Source organism: Lepidochelys kempii, chromosome 4, assembly GCF_965140265.1.
Source record: "Lepidochelys kempii isolate rLepKem1 chromosome 4, rLepKem1.hap2, whole genome shotgun sequence".
NCBI classification, from domain to species: Eukaryota; Metazoa; Chordata; order Testudines; family Cheloniidae; genus Lepidochelys; species Lepidochelys kempii.
The window spans coordinates 88,261,983-88,277,718 of record NC_133259.1 but is presented as its reverse complement, the minus strand read 5'-3'; the positions used below and the strand labels follow the sequence as shown (position 1 = coordinate 88,277,718).

Below are 15,736 nucleotides of genomic sequence, written 5' to 3'. Positions count from 1 at the left end.
CTGTTAGTCACTTGCCATTGCCTTGGCCTGTTGGTGAACGACAAAAAAATCCACGTTAGTTCCGGTACAGAGGATAAAGTTCATCGGAGCGGTGCTCGACTTGACCTGTGCCAGGGCGTTCCTGCTGCTGGAGAGATTAAGGGCACTGATGGATCTCATGGAAGTCTCCGAGTTTCCCTTTACTACGGCCAGGGTTTGCCTGTGCCTCCTAGGTCACATGGCAGCGTGCACATATGTGGTGTGTCATGCCAGGCTCCGGATGTGATCTCTGCAGCAATGGCTGGTGATGGTCTACTCCCAGTCAAGAAGAAGGTTGTCATCATCCCCGCGATGATACCTCGCTGTGTTGGTGGACTGACCCCAGAAAAGTTCTGGAAGGAGTTCCCTTCGTCAGCACTCCGCAGTCAGTCAAGTTGGTTTTGGAAGCCTCAGCTCTCGGCTGGGGGGTGCACCTTGGCACCCTCCAGACCCAAGGTATGTGGTCCCCAGAGGAACTGACGCTACACATAAACATCAAAGAGGTTCAGGGTGGTGCACAGAGCGTGCATGGTCTTCCTACCTCACATGTCAGGAAGAGTGGTCAGAGTTCTCAGGGACAACACAGCCTCGATGTTCTACATCAGCAAACAAGGTGGAACACAATCCTCGGCCCTCTGCCAAGAGGCACTCCGTCTTTGGGACTTCAGCATCGACTATGGAATCTATCTAGAAGCATGTCACCTTCCAGGTGCCAGGAACACACTAGCAGATCACCGAAGCAGGGACTTCTCCTTTTACCACGAGTGGGTGCTCCACCCGGAAGTAGCCGGCATGATCTCCCAGAGATGGGGAACTCCCCCAGTAGATTTGTTTGCCACCAGGCAGAACAGAAGGTGCCACAGGTTTTGCTCCTGATGGGGCCTGGACAAGGGCTCCCTCTCCGATGCCTTCCTCCTGCCATGGGCAGGAAGCCTGATGTACGCGTTCCCTCTGATTCTGTTCATCAGCAAGGTCCTAGCAAAAATCAAGAGAGACAAGGCGCAAGTTACCATGATCACTCTGGGGTGGCCTCGCCAGGACTGGTTTGGGACACTATCAAGCTGGTCAGCGATCCCTCCCTGGTCCCTGCCGAACCGACCACACCTGCTGTCACAAGATCACAGCCAACTCTTGCATCCCAACCTTGTGTCCATCCACCTCACAGCATGGATGTTGCGTGGCTGAACCCAGATGTACGAGCCTGTTCGGAAGGGGTCCAGAAGGTCCTCCTCGAGAGTAGAAAGCCCTTGATTAGGCAGACCTACCTGGCAAAGTGGACGAGGTTCTCCCGCTGGGCAGCCGAACGGGGCGTCTCCCCTTCGCATTCTTTGGTGCAGTCCATCTTGGACTACCTGCTTCATTAAAGGAACCAGGGCCTGGCGCACTCTTCTGTCAGGGTGTACCTGGCAGCTGTTTCAGCCTTTCATGTACCAATCCAGGGACAGATGGTGTTCTCCCATGATGTGATGATCAGGTTCCTTAGAGGCCTCGAGAGACTCTTTATCAAGTCTGGTCCCCAGCCCCAGTGGGATCTCCGCTTGGTTCTGTCCAGGCTCATGGGCCCTTCCTTTGAGCCTTTGGACTCGTGCTCCCTGTCTCACCTATCATAGAAGGTAGCTTTCCTGGTGGAGGTGATGTTGGCGAGGCGGGTCTCCAAGCTGTGAGCCCTGACCTCAGAACTGCCGTACATGGTCTTCTACAAGGACAAGGTCTAGCTCTGGCCCCACCCAGCCTTCCTTCCCAAGGTGGTGTCTGCTTTCAACGTGAGCCAGGACATCTTCCTTCCGGTGTTCTACCCTAAGCCGCATGAGATAGTGAAGAAAGGCACTGTGACATTCCCCTCTGGTGTTATCTGGACTGGTGATCTGCTAGGTCACTCCAATCCTTGACTCTGGGAGCCAGCCTTATCCTGCTCTGCTGTGAGAACTCCCACTCTTGGGCTGTTCACACACAGCCTCTGGCATGTAAGCTGCTCCTTGGATTGTGCAACTGAATGACACTAGCCAATATCCCTGGTCCCAGACACAACCCTTGCAACCTCCATCTTGCAGTATCCAGTTATGCCCGCTGGATGCTGCAAGCTTATATGAGTTCGTCAATTTAACAAAGAAATTGATATGTACGAGGCTTGTTATCCCAAGGTGAGTCTCTGACATGCTTCAAACCAAACAGATATATTAACTATAAAGATAGATTTTAAGTGATTATAAGTCAGATTTGGTCAAATGAAATAAAAGCAAAATGCATTCTAAGCTGATCTTAACACTTTCAGTGCCGTTTCAAACTTAGATGCTTCTCACAGGCTGTCTGGTTGCTCTTCAGCCAGGCTCTCCCCTTTAATCAGTGCTTCAGTCGCTTGGTGTGGTGTCTGTAGATATAGGTGGAAGAGAGAGAGAGAGACCATGGCAAATGTGTTTCCCTTTTATCATGTCCTTTCTTTCCTTTTGGCTTTGCCCCCCCCCCCCCCTTCACAGTCAGGTGAGGATTACCTCATCGCAGTTCCAGACTGACCAAAGGAGGAGGGAGTGACTCCCTTGAGAGTCTAACAGATTATTTTGTTGCTGCCTAGGCCAGCGTCCTTTGTTCCTGTGAGGCTGGGCTGGGTTTGTCCCATACCTGCCCTGATGAGATGTGAACTGCCTCTCTGCTCTTGGAGAATTTTTGCCTGGGCTTATTTTAAGCCATGAGGATACATTTTCAGCCTCATAACCACATACATGAAATGATAAACTATAACATTATTATAACACTACTGTAACAATTATAACATCACTATAATAACCATGCTCAGACACCCAACATGACAAACTTTGCATTGGATACCACACAATCATTTTATAAAGATCAACATGGGTGTGTAAGGTGTACCCCTGAGGTACAAAGCGTCACAGGCACCTTCATGTTTTGGATGTAAGAAGGGCTCTGGTTTTCTACCTAGATCGGACAAAACCTTCCTGTAAGTCGACTCAGCTTTTCATCTCTACAGCTGATAGGATAAAGGGCCTCCCAGTGTCCACACAGAGGATTTCTGACAGGATCATCTCTTGCATTCGGACCAGCTACGAGTTGGTGGGAGTCCCTCCACCACCGATCATCAGAGCCCACTTGACCAGAGCGCAGGCGTCTTTGGCAGCCTTCCTGGCACACTTCCCCAATCCAGGACATCTGTCAAGCCACAACATGGACCTTGGTGCACATGTTCACAGCCCACTACGCCATCACTCAGCAGGCCAGGTACGACACTAGGTTCAGCAGAGCTGTATTGCAATCTACATGTTTGTGAACTCCTACCCACCTCTGGGGGATGCTGCTTGGGAGTCACCTAAGTTGAATGGACATGAGCAATCACTCGAAGAAGAAAAGACAGTTACCTTTTCGGTAATTGGTGTTCTTCAAGATGTGGTGTTCGTGTCCGTTCCACAACCCGCCCTCCCTTCCCACTGTCAGAGTTTCTGGCAAGAAGAAACTGAGGGTTGGGGGAACCGGTGGCGCCTTATATACCCTGGCATGTGTGCACCACTCCAGGGGGCAACAGAGCTGGTCCCTATGGATACTTCTGAGGGAAAAACGTCCGGCACCAGTGCCTGTGGTGAGCATACATGCCTAAGTTAAATGGACATGAGCAACACATCTCGAAGAACACCAGTTACGGAAAAGGTAACTGTCCTTTTTTAAAAAGGTATTTGAGAGAGGGAGGGGGAGAGAGAGAGAGGATACTTAGCAGAAAAGAGGGCACAGACTGCTCCAAACCAGTTGGGAGTAGCCTCAAAGAAAGCACAAAGCTACAAGTGGGGAAAAAGAGACAAAAGAGATAGGAAGGATGATGATACTAAGACAAAATAACAGCAGAGATAAAGTGAGGAGTTTGAACTGAATGCAGTAAGGGGTTTTGTTGGTCAAGGCTGCTTAGAAAGATACCTGTAGTTGCCATGCTTTGGATAGAAGAGAGGAAGACTAAAATTGGCAGCGAGATATTTTCCTAATGACTATTCATTGTGTGTCTGAAATGAATTGATGGTCTCAGTTAATTTTCTAGAGCACAGGAATTCGTGCTACAAAAATTACTATCACAAATGTCATCCTCATTGTTTCAGTGGAAAGGCTAATGGATAAATGGACATAAAGACTTTACTACACTTAGAGTGGTGATCTAGAACTAGGTTGAGGAGCAATGATGGGGCAGTATGTAGAAATATACATTAGCATTAGCCTGTTCTGTGGACAAATGAGTGCTTCCATCATCAAGGTTATCAGTCTGGCACCTTTATGGGCAGTCCTGTTTAAAAAGAGAGACTGGAAGAACAAGATAACTTTGGCAATAGACACTGATGTCCTAAGTAAAAATTGTTCATGGTAAGAAAAGTTGGGATATGCAGAATAGAGCTCATATTACCATACAAAAATATTCAATAACAGCAAAAGGAGCCTAGAATAAATACTTTTTTGTATAATTTTTTTTAAGTTTTGCTACAATGCATAAATATCTTCAAAGGGCAATAAATTATGTTTGTGGAAGTTTACAAAGTATACAAATCACTTTTTGCTAAACAAAGGATCAGTCATGTAAATAAGTATCATATATCGGTTTATGTAAATATGTAAAAATTACTGTCTATACTCTATATGTAAGGAGTGGAAGTCTGTAGTCTTAGGACTAATGTGAAGTGCTACTTTGAATATTCTCATGTACTCACTTATTCAACAATGGAAATCATTTTGGCAGACTTGCCAAGTAAAAAAGTAATCATTTTGAATCCTCATCTCTGCTTAAAAGGATACAACTTACTAGGAAATTTTACTTTTGTTTGTTTTATCCCACATGGTTCCCCATGGAGGTAATCTGCCTTGAGAAATGTAGTTTGTGGACCTTTCTAAAATTAAAGAGCTCTAAAATTTTTTCAAATGACTCTTCTTGACATGAAAGCCAAAGACACTTTTCTGGAATTGTTCCTTTAATTGGCTCTTTCTCATTCATCTTACAAGCTCTCTTTTTTCCATAATTTAGACATTTTAATTATCAAAGAGGTTTGTGTTGAATCTTTTTACTATTCTGATTTTAGTGGAGAAAGTAGCAAATGAAAGCCAGAAAACACCCAGGGATGTGGTCATGATGGAGAACTTCCACCATATTTTTGCAACTCTCTCTCGTTTGAAAATCTCATGTCTTGAGGCTGAAAAAAAAGAAGCTAAACAGAAATACACTGATCATCTCCAGTCTTATGTCATCTACTCATTGGGACAGCCTCTTGAGAAATTAAATGTAAGCATCTTTTGGTCTTGTATTTCTGATGCAGAATACAGCTGTCTTTCTCCAAAAACTGATTTGCACGTTTTGAGTTTACAGCTCCAGGCATGTGAGGATGTGCCATTTCTTGTTCTGTTAACTTCCAACCCAGGTGACTTCCAAAGGGCTCTCATCTCCCCGCAGGACAATGATTTTAACATCTCCTTGACTGTTAATATATTGCAGAATTTTTACCCAAATGTTCATGTGTGGACAGGGTTTCTTTTCCAACACTAACTTTCATCACTAATTAGGAGCTTGGGGATGCTGTTGCCCATTCCAATGGTAAAAGCATTATCACCCTGTTTCTAAACTACTTTTTAAAAAAACCCTAATACGCCTTTAATTGCCAGAACCAGATCCATATATATGGCAGCACATTTTGCTTTAAGCTGAGCTATTCAATTGGATAACATAGTGAGACTTGTAAGATATATCAGCTGTGCATATCAAATATATTTGATACTGTTAATTATGTTTTTGCTATAATTAGGATTGTCGTTTTTATATTTTTTTAGGAAATTATGAATTTTTATGGTTGAGAAATTACTCCTAATAAAATGTCTTTATATATAGATATATTAAAAAATCTAAAATGCTTGTTTGTCACCTAATGTGAGTTAAACTATGAAGTTCCCTACATACATTTTTGTAGGCCCACTCCTCTCAGGAATACATATTTTAGGATCTCATGTTCATATGCATCACTATTGCCTTTTATTTTTTGTGCTTTAGACATCCAGGGCTCTACTGCTATCTCTCTTCAGGCTATGATCTTGTTAGTTTTAGGCTGGCTCAGCACTTGACAGAAGACTTCAAGGGAAAACCCTGGTGCTACAAGAAGTGGTTACACTTTTCCTTCTGAGTTAATACTTAACCAGTGCTCTAGTGCGGTGGTGGCGGACGCTGTTCTGTTTAGTGGGGTGGAACCAGATCCTTAGCTAATGTAAATTTATATTGTTTCTTTGATTCAGGTTTTTTGTCATGTGAAAACAAGATGTGCCATCAGATCAGTATTCTGACACTTACATATACTACCCTACATTTATGATTATATTAATACTATAATTGTATTTTAGCATTTCTTTGAGGGTGTTGAAGCTCGTGTGGCACAGGGCATAAGAGAAGAGGAAGTAAGTTACCAACTGGCTTTCAATAAACAAGAGCTTCGCAAAGTTATAAAGGAATATCCTGGTAAGGAAGTGAAGAAGGGATTGGATAATCTCTATAAGAAGGTGGACAAACATCTTTGTGAAGAAGAAAACTTACTTCAGGTAAAACTATCTGATTTGTATAAAGAATAATCTGACATCTCCGATTGTTTTAATGCCTGTACAAACATTCTACTACTTTGTAGAATAGCCTTTAGTCTGCTTCTCTAAAATGAAACTTCACAGGAATGAGAGAATATTAGCATCTTCACTTGCACCAAAAGAATGCTATGTAAACTACAGCTCTGTATTCTGGGAAGTATGTCATCAGTAAATTAGTACCTTGCCATCATAACTTTCTTTTGGGGGGTTGTTTCTGCATACTCCCACTTGGGGGAAGCGCCTTGAGCTTCAGGACTCTTCTGAAAATCAGTGTTTTTTTGGAGCCCTGCGTGAGTCCCTCAAAATGGAATGTTTTGAGGGTTGAGTTTTGTTAAAGGGGTATTCACCCCCAATTGCCTCAATTCCTTTTGACAAACTGAATCAACCACTAACAGGAGTTAGGATGAAACTTCCCTTAGAGTATGCCATAATTGTCCATTATTAGGTTTCTTGCAAGCTTGAAACGTCTGGTGCTGGCCAGTGTGGGAGATAGTATATCAGACTATATGGACCACTTGTGTGATCTGGAAATGTGTCTATTCCTATACATATATTTTGGCGCAGAATAATACTTTCAGTGCATTCTCTTCCAGTGCTATGAGTGGGATTTAAAAAAGTGGTCAGTGATAGCCTAATTTTGTTCCCATTGAAATAAGTAGTAAAACTTTCATTGACTATAGAGGGAGCAGAATTAGGCCACTGTACTGAGGATTTTGTAAAATCTCACCCTCTTTGCTCAGTTAGTTACACGAGATTTTTGTATTTAAACCTTTATCAATTTAGCACAGACAAAGCACAATGTAATATTTTTTAAAAACAACCCAAAAATTTCTTTTACTTCGTAATTTTGACTTGGTAGAAGTTGTATAAATGTTCATAGAAGGTGACTTACAGAAATTCTGTGCAACAAAAATCTTGTTTTTCTGAATTTTGTCTTAATAAAATGTCACTTACTTTTGTTTGTATTCCTCCTTTGGCAGGTTGTATGGCATTCTATGCAAGATGAGTTTATACGCCAGTACAAACACTTCGAAGGCTTGATAGCTCGTTGCTATCCTGGATCAGGTGTTACCATGGAATTCACTATCCAGGACATCTTAGACTACTGCTCCAGTATTGCACAGTCTCACTAACTTCTACAAGGGGAAAAGGCTTGAAAAATATCAAGTACTATGAATGTTACTTGCTTTAAGAAGATGGAATAAGAAGCATATGTATTCTTAAATGTTCTATAAATGTCTAGTCATATTTCCATCTTGGGATATATTTCAATGCAGAATGAAATGCCTAAATAGCAGTGTTGCTTTCCTGCCCAGTTGAAGCACTGTTTTAAAGCATTAAATTCATGAAACACTTAATATTTAATTTTTCTCCCACTGGTGCCCTGTTTTTTTTACAATTGTAACTCTTTCTTGCTAACAGCAATTACCTTTGTATATTCTTAGCACCTTGAAAGGACACTACAGTCATCTGACTTCACACTACTACTGTGCATGCTGGTAATTATGTAACCATTAAAAAGATTGTACAGAATTAGGTTTTTTCTGCCTCAAGCTGTAATATATAGATGTGGAGTTCGTCAATGAAAGTACTAACTAAATTCATGTTTTGAGAATTAATGTCACTGTCTGTAGCTGTAACTCTTCTGATCTTAAGTAAAAATAATCTTTCAAATATGATGTCCTATAAACTTCTTGTTCTAGAGTATTCATTAATTCTTCAGTTGTTCACCTCAAAAACAGCAATATCTTAAGTCCAAAATGAGGTACCCAAGACAAGACAGAAAACAATACATAATTTTCCTTTAAGCATACATTTACTGTTTTATTGGATTTACTAGAGCATGATTGAACTTCAGTCATACATTAAGCAGAAAGTCTGCGCTACTACAGTACCATAAAAACAGCTAAAACTTTTTTTTTAAAATGCATGAATTCCAAAATCTTAAGGGCAAAGATTTTCAAAACTGCAAGGTTCTCAAGTTCGTATTTAGGTATCCACATGGGAGCTTCTGGATGGCAGTCACTTTGAAAACAAGGCCATTTGTTTAGGTCCCCAAGTATGGACTTGAAAGGCTAACATTAGGCACCTATTTTTGAAAATTCTTTGTTTGCACTGTAATACTACTATGACGGGTTGGGATCACAGAAACTCGCTTGGGGTTGCCAACTCACGTTCCAAGATTACTTCTACCCCTGCTTTCCCTGCCAGCTTGGGACTCCAGCGCCCTGTCTTGCTGAGCCAAACACGCCAGTCTGCTTCAACACAGACCCAGGGTCTGAACCACGTGCCCCAAAGCTGCAGACTTAACTGCAAGCAACTTAAGAAGTGCTCCTGTCTTTAACACTCAGATGCCCTCTATAACACTGATAGAGAGATGCACAGCTGTTTGCCCCCCCTCCCCTTAGGTATTAATACATACTCTGGGTTAATTAATAAAATCACTTTTTACTTATTAAATACAGAAAGTAGGATTTAAGTGGTTCCACGTAGTAACAGTCAAAACAAAGTGAATTACCAAGCAAAATAAAATAAAACCCACAAGTCTAAGACTAGTACAGTAATAAAACTGAATACAGATAAAAACCTCACCCAGTAAGCTTCTTTTTACAGACTAGTCTCCTTCTAGTCTGGGTGTAGCAATCAATCACACCCCCTGTAGTTACTGTCCTTTGTTCCAGTTTCTTTCGGTATCCTTGGGGGTGGAGAGGCTATCTCTTTAGCCAGCTGAAGACAAAATGGAGGGGGTCTCCTCAGGCTTTAAATAAACTTTCTCTTGGGGGTGGAGACCCCCTCCTCTCTCCTATGCAAAGTCCAACTCCAAGATGGAGTTTTGGAGTCACATGGGCAAGTCACATGTCCATGCATGACTCAGAACTTACAGTTAGCAGCCTTGGTTCACATGCTTTCTTGAAAGTCCTCCCTCCTTGAAAGACTTCTTATGTGGATTGGAGCCTTACAAGATTCATTGTCCTTTAAGTGTTTCTTGATTGGGCACCTAATTTGCACATTCCTTTCTCAAGAAGCTGACCAAATACTCTACTAAGGCTACTTAGAAATCAGGCCAGTACACAGTCAATATTCATAACTTTGAATACAAAAATGATACATGCATACAAATAGGATTAATAGATTCAGTAGATCATAACTTATACAGAGATATGTTACACGGCATATGTAGCATACATTCATAAGCATATTTCCATAAAGCCTTATGGGAGGAATCGTCACAACTACCTTGTCCACATTGCACAACTGTATATTTAATGGTACGTATCAAATACAAACAATAAATCTTCAATAACTTATTCCATTTATCAAGGAAAACTTCTCCAAAGAAACCATCTGAACAGATCTCCATTTTTGAATTCATGTACTTGCATGCAGATACGGCAGGAACTTCTACTGAAATTTCTGAGCATTGGTTTCACTAAGATATTTCTTGTGTTAGAGACATTTTAACGGACCAATAATAAATTGCTTTCTGACCATGGTCCGCAAATAAGCTTGCTCAGGATTCTTGATCAAAGATAAATCACACAACTTTAATACTGCATCCAGTTTCACCCCAACTACTGCGTGGGTGAAACTAGAGGGTCCGCCCATAAATTATACTGATGTCAGAACTTCAAAAGGAACTGTGGGAAAACGTCTAAAGATGACAGAGTTGTCATGAAGGTGATACTGTAGATGTGGAAAATGGGATAACACCACAAAGAAAAGGGACATATTTCAAAATTTGCCCCAAGGGCAGATTTTTTTTTTTTTAAGAACACACATGGGAAATATTAGCCCGCAAGATGAGTGTTCTGCACATGTGAAAAGATACAGATTATAGACTGGAAACTATTTTACAACCATAACTACTGAGGCTGCAACTACTATAATTCAGAGAATTCAAAAACATTAATCTGAGTCAAGATTAAAAAAGTGACAAATTCCAAATGCAATATACATAACTGCTGAATGAGTGCCCTGTAACAAAGTTTAAACATGAAAAAACTGTTGAGGAAAAGCAATTAAAGCATATTAAAACTACTGATTCTGGATCAAAAGGCATCTTTTTTTCTTTTTAAAAAAAAGCTCAATGATACTCAATTTAAACTTATTTGATTTCTTGCCACTATACTTAATAATACCTCATTAAAAAGCATTCCTTCAAGTTTACAATCTTCAAATGCTTGAACTGAATGTCTCCACCTTACTCATAACTTTGCCAAACTCATATTTAGCTCATTTAATCTTTTCTTACAAGCCAATTGCACTATTCTTCCAACCATCTTTCCCCATTTTTTTTTTTTAAACCAATCCAGTTCGACAGGTCTCTAGAACTAAAGTACCCAGTGCTAGGTGCAGTATTTTAGTACAATCATCTCATACATCAGACATGTTCTTTAGATTTTCTCTCTCTTCCTTGGGTTTGGCCTAGTCTGCATTCTTAAAAACAAAACATTACCCATCAAACTTCAGCAAGTCTAGTGGAATGTAAATAGTGAGAAAGGCATATACACAGGTTAAAGTTTCCAAAAGGGACATAGGCACTTCTGAAAGTTTTACCCCCAGTTCCCAATACAGTATCTTCAATTCATAAGTCTTCAAAAATATTTAACTCAACTTCTGCTCCCATTGAAACATAGCATATAAGATTCAAAAAGGTTTTATATTTCCTCCTTCCAAGAGGAAAAAGTGGATATACTGTAGTATCTTTTTCAGCCACAAGTCTTCTCTCTGAGATGCAAGGGGTGCCTGAAATTATGAAGAACCAAACAATTGTTAATCCAGTTTTAAAAAGGCAGTGACATAATTATTCTCCAGGAATTAAAGAATTCTAATCATCTTAGTTTTAATTTTACTTTTTGACAAACCCCTCCTTGTGGCTCCCTAGAACTTTGTTATATAGAGGCTCCACCTCTAATCCTGTCCTGTATCACAAAACTAATTTGCACTTCTTGCTTATTTCTGAAATCTCAATTTTAGAAATAGTACCATCAATACTGCCCTGTAGATTGGGTCCTTATAAAGGTTCAAACTACAGTAAAACTCATGGGAGTTAGCAAAAGTGGTCTCTATAAGAGGTGGTCTGTCTTCAAAGGTTTGCACACCAGAGAAGCAGTGGTGTTCTGTGGCCTGTGCAAGAAGTTGCTTGTCATGTGGTCTCTCTTCAGAGGTGGTCTCTAAGCCAGGTTTTACCGTACTCATTCAAGATCACTTGTGCTGCTTGAATTTCAAGGTGAAGTAATAAAATGGAAGTGATTGTATAGAAAAGACCTGTGTTCTAAAGAAAAGTAAATTATTTTTTTCCCCCAAATCTTTGAGATGATTAAATTTAGGCATTTGTCCACTTTAAGAATATTTTTCTTTCCGGAGCTGTAGCAAATTCATAGGATTAAACCAGATACATCTTCTGTCCGTTTATGGCTCACTGATCTAATGGGTTTAGTAGAGAAGGATGTTTAGTGTTACCTGTTAATATCAAAAAGTCATCTAAATTAAAGGGTTTTTTTTTATGAAGTTCACTGGGATGTTGATGAATATGAGAGAGAAAATAAGTACAATGGGATCAGGAAACAATCTGAAGTCCCTAATCAATTGTAGTTACTTTTCTTTAACTCTATTTAAGTAACAAACTAATGATAATTTAGCCTAAAACAAAGTCATAGAATCATAGACTATCAGGGTTGGAAGAGACCTCAGGAGGTCATCTAGTCTGACCCCCTGGTCAAAGCAGGGCCAATCCCCAAAATTGCCCCACATCCCTAAATTACCCCTTCAAGGATTGAACTCACAACCCTGGGTTTAGGAGGTCAATGCTCAAACCACTGAGCTATCCCTCCCACCCAGTCACTTATGCTGTCTAATAATGTATTAATTATGTACTGAGTGCTAACAGCATGCTTGCTGCTCTACAAAACAGTGATTCTTACTTGGTAGATTTGATTCCATTTGCCCTATGTGAGAGATGGTGTGAACAAATGTTGATGCCAGCTACCAGAACTGAAGTCATAATGCTTGTTTTCAGCTTACATAGCATACACTTTAAAGGCATAAAAAGACTGACAATTACCACAGCACTTCTAACCTTTGTAGTAATAAGAGCAGTGTTGATATGAGTTGTCAGTTGGTACTGGTTACCATCTTCCGCCTGTGCCAAACAATTGGTTCGTAAGATTTCTAGCGATCAGAAAAATTAGTGTTCCTAACTTTCACAATTTTATCACAGACCTTGCAATACTTGCTGATCATCTTAAAGTCCCATCTCCCAAAGTCATGAGAATCTCAGGTTATTTATTTTTGTATTTATTAAATAAAAGAGTACTTCTTGGGCTTGCAGAGAAAATCTTGAAAATGGGACCTGCTTGCAAAGGATCAAGAACCGGAAGGAAAACAGAAAGCACCCACTGGGTTCTTTTATTCTATTATTTTTAAAGGCCCGTGATTTTTAAGCCACTCAGGATTTTCTGCGGCCTGACTCATGACTTTCGACTACTTGGGGCTGGAAATACTAGAAATTGGGCAATTCCAGAAACAGGCGGGAGCCGTGACTTTGGGGCAGGGGTTTTCCGCTGATCTCTCACATTCCAGCATCGAAACTGATCAGGAACAGCGGGTGCCACTTGGGGGCAGCGGACGTGCTGGAGGTAGGTGACGCAGACGGACGGCGCCTCCACGGCTAAGACGACTTGCAAAGACAAAACAGGCTACAGGGGCTGCGCCCTTGCCTTGCTGCCTAATGCGGTCCGGAGCGGAGGGTTTCTCTCTCAGCACGGGCCGCCCTGGGACTGCGCACCGGTGGAGGAAGCAGCCGCCGGGCCCGCCTCCAGCTCCAGCCCGCCCGGATTCTTAGGGTACCCGGGAGACCCCGCGCTGACGCGGGCAGGCAGGCACTCTAGGCAGGCACAACGGAGGAGAGGCTGCTGGGAGCCTGCTCCGCGCGGAGGCTGCTGGGAGCCACGGGGCCGCTAGGGGTGGCTCGCTGTAACTTTTGCACTGCGGCGGTTGGTGCGGAACGTGGTGGAGCTCGCGCTTGTCCGGTTGCTGGGGTGACGGGGCGGAAGCGGACCTTCCTCCGCGCGCCATTTTCAAACCGCTGGTTCGGCCCAGCTGCCGGCGCCGAGGCCTGCGGAGCCGGAGTCCCCGGTGAGTGTCCCTCGCCCGCGAGATCGTGGGCGAGGTTCGTTAGGAGCCCCCGGGTCTTCGCTTGCGCCACTTTCCGGGAAGGAAGGGCCGAGTCCTGCGGGGGAGGGGGGTTGCAGTCTGTTGCTATGGTGACGTTGATGACACTGATGTCAGGTGCGGGAGGGCTGGGAGCTCCCGGGGCCGGGGGGTTCCGGTGCCCGGGTCTGGTGAGGGGTGGCCCGGGGCTCCAGGGACTCGGCGTCGCTTAGCGGCAGGACCGGGCCTGGGCGGTCCCGTGGCGCCGGGTGTTACCGACCCTCCCGGCATTACCCCGGACAGCGATGGTGGGGCCCAGTTCCCCTTCCTGCGCCCCCACAGCGCCTTGCCGGCTCCCCAAACCCTGTGCGCCCCTCCCTGAGAGGTGTCCGCCCCGCCTGCCCCTCCTAGGAGTGACTGCGTCTGTGTCCACGTCTCCCTTCGACCACCTGTTCCCACCGTGCGACCTGTGCCCCGATCTGAGCTGTGCCCGGCCCGCTCTCATCCTTCCCGCTCTCTGTATCTAGCGCATCTGCGTCCACTCCCACCCGGCCTCTACCTGAGACCGCAGCTGCAGCGAGCCACCCTCCCACCCCCAGGCCTCCCTGGGATGTCTCCATGCTGACCTCTTACATATATCCTTCCTGTAAGGACAGGTTTCAGAGTAACAGCCGTGTTAGTCTGTATTTGCAAAAAGAAAAGGAGTACTTGTGGCACCTTAGAGACTAACCCATTTGAGCATAAGCTTTCCTGAGCTACAGCTCACTTCATCGGATGCATACTGTCTGCATCCGATGAAGTGAGCTGTAGCTCACGAAAGCTCATGCTCAAATAAATTGGTTAGTCTCTAAGGTGCCACAAGTACTCCTTTTCTTCTTCCTGTAACGGTTAACCTTTGCAACCCCACGGCCCCCCCACGTGCACACCCCCCCCCGACCCATCTCTACAATCTGTGCAAACACCCTAGGCTGACCAAAGGTGGATTAAGATTTACTGGGGCACTGGGCACAAAAAACATTTGGGCCCCCTGCGGGCCTGTGAGCTCTGAAACTGGGGGTGGGTAGGAGATACCCACCCACTTTTTAACATGAGCAACCAGGAGTGACAGTGGCTGCGCTTTGCAGGGAGGGAGCTGATAAGCGCAGCCCCTGTAAGTGGAGCCAGCCTCTTCCTGGTGGGAGCCCTCACCACGGAGCCCTGCCCCCTGCTCTTCCTCTACCCCTAAGATGCTAAAAGACAACACACAGTCAGTCTGTGAAAGACTTTGTCAGAGGATATTGTGAAAGCCAAAACTATAACAGGATTCAAAAAGGATCTATCCTCCATGAATGTATCTAGTTCTATCAATGGCTGTCAGCCAGGATGGGCAGGGATGATGTCCCTAGCCTCTGTTTTTCAGAAGCTGGGAATGGGTGACAGGGGATGGATCACTTGATGATTACCTGTTCTGTTCATTCCCTCTGGGGCACCTGGCATTGGCCACTGTTGGAAGACAGGATACTGGGGTAGATGGACCATTGGTCTGATCCAGTATGGCCGCTCTTATGTTCTTAACCACCCAGAGAGCCTGGTCCCTGAGTGGAGCCCCAGACCCTCCACCTGCCCTGGGTGAGCCGGGACATGGGCTGGGGGCTGCTCTTGGCCCTCTGACTCCCCACCCAGGGCAGGTGGAGGGTCTGGGGTGCCCCACAGTGGCCTGGGCTTCCTGGGCATCTCCTACCATGCCTGGCTCCAGCCTCTGGCTTGGCCAGGAGGTGTGGGGCCTTAGGGGGAAGAGGAGGAGCAGGGACAGGGCCACAGTCCCAGCACTGGTGGCTCTCTCCCCATCTACACAGGTTCCAGTACTACTGAGGCCCCTGGGCACGGGCCCTGTGGGCCCATGTGTCAGTCTGCCACTGGCGCTGACTCATTTCTGCAATTGGAATCTGCATTCCTATATGTATACTTGGACTTTAAGAAAACCCTTGAC

At 44.0% G+C, this 15,736-nt stretch overlaps 2 protein-coding genes and 1 long non-coding RNA gene across 18 annotated transcripts in view; 2 read left to right on the top strand and 1 right to left on the bottom strand.

Annotated features, from left to right (window-relative positions):
- The window catches only part of EXOC1 (exocyst complex component 1), a 56,774-nt gene extending 48,485 nt beyond the window's left edge, over window positions 1-8,289 (top strand). For 7 of the 8 annotated variants that reach the window (XM_073341987.1, XM_073341985.1, XM_073341991.1 and 4 more), the window contains 3 exons: window positions 5,079-5,278; window positions 6,382-6,576; window positions 7,596-8,289. In XM_073341987.1, the coding sequence (XP_073198088.1) occupies window positions 5,079-5,278; window positions 6,382-6,576; window positions 7,596-7,748 (548 nt within the window). In that variant the 3' untranslated portion in view covers window positions 7,749-8,289. Of the gene's footprint in view, window positions 1-5,078; window positions 5,279-6,381; window positions 6,577-7,595 lie in introns of those variants that run through there. The other variant, XM_073341992.1, reaches the window with a different exon arrangement.
- LOC140910613 (uncharacterized) overlaps window positions 1-13,706 on the bottom strand; it is a 44,327-nt gene extending 30,621 nt beyond the window's left edge. For 3 of the 4 annotated variants that reach the window (XR_012158669.1, XR_012158668.1, XR_012158670.1), the window contains exons 1-2: window positions 12,695-13,706; window positions 7,570-11,361 (exon numbers count right to left, since the gene is read on the bottom strand). This is a non-coding gene — a long non-coding RNA (uncharacterized lncRNA). Of the gene's footprint in view, window positions 1-7,569; window positions 11,362-12,679 lie in introns of all 4 variants that reach the window. The other variant, XR_012158671.1, reaches the window with a different exon arrangement.
- The window catches only part of CEP135 (centrosomal protein 135), a 108,861-nt gene continuing 106,221 nt past the window's right edge, over window positions 13,097-15,736 (top strand). For 3 of the 6 annotated variants that reach the window (XM_073341982.1, XM_073341978.1, XM_073341984.1), the window contains exon 1: window positions 13,097-13,752. The gene's annotated coding sequence lies outside the window, so the exon portion shown is untranslated. The remainder of the gene's footprint in view (window positions 13,753-15,736) is intronic. The other 3 variants (XM_073341979.1, XM_073341980.1, XM_073341981.1) reach the window with 3 other exon arrangements.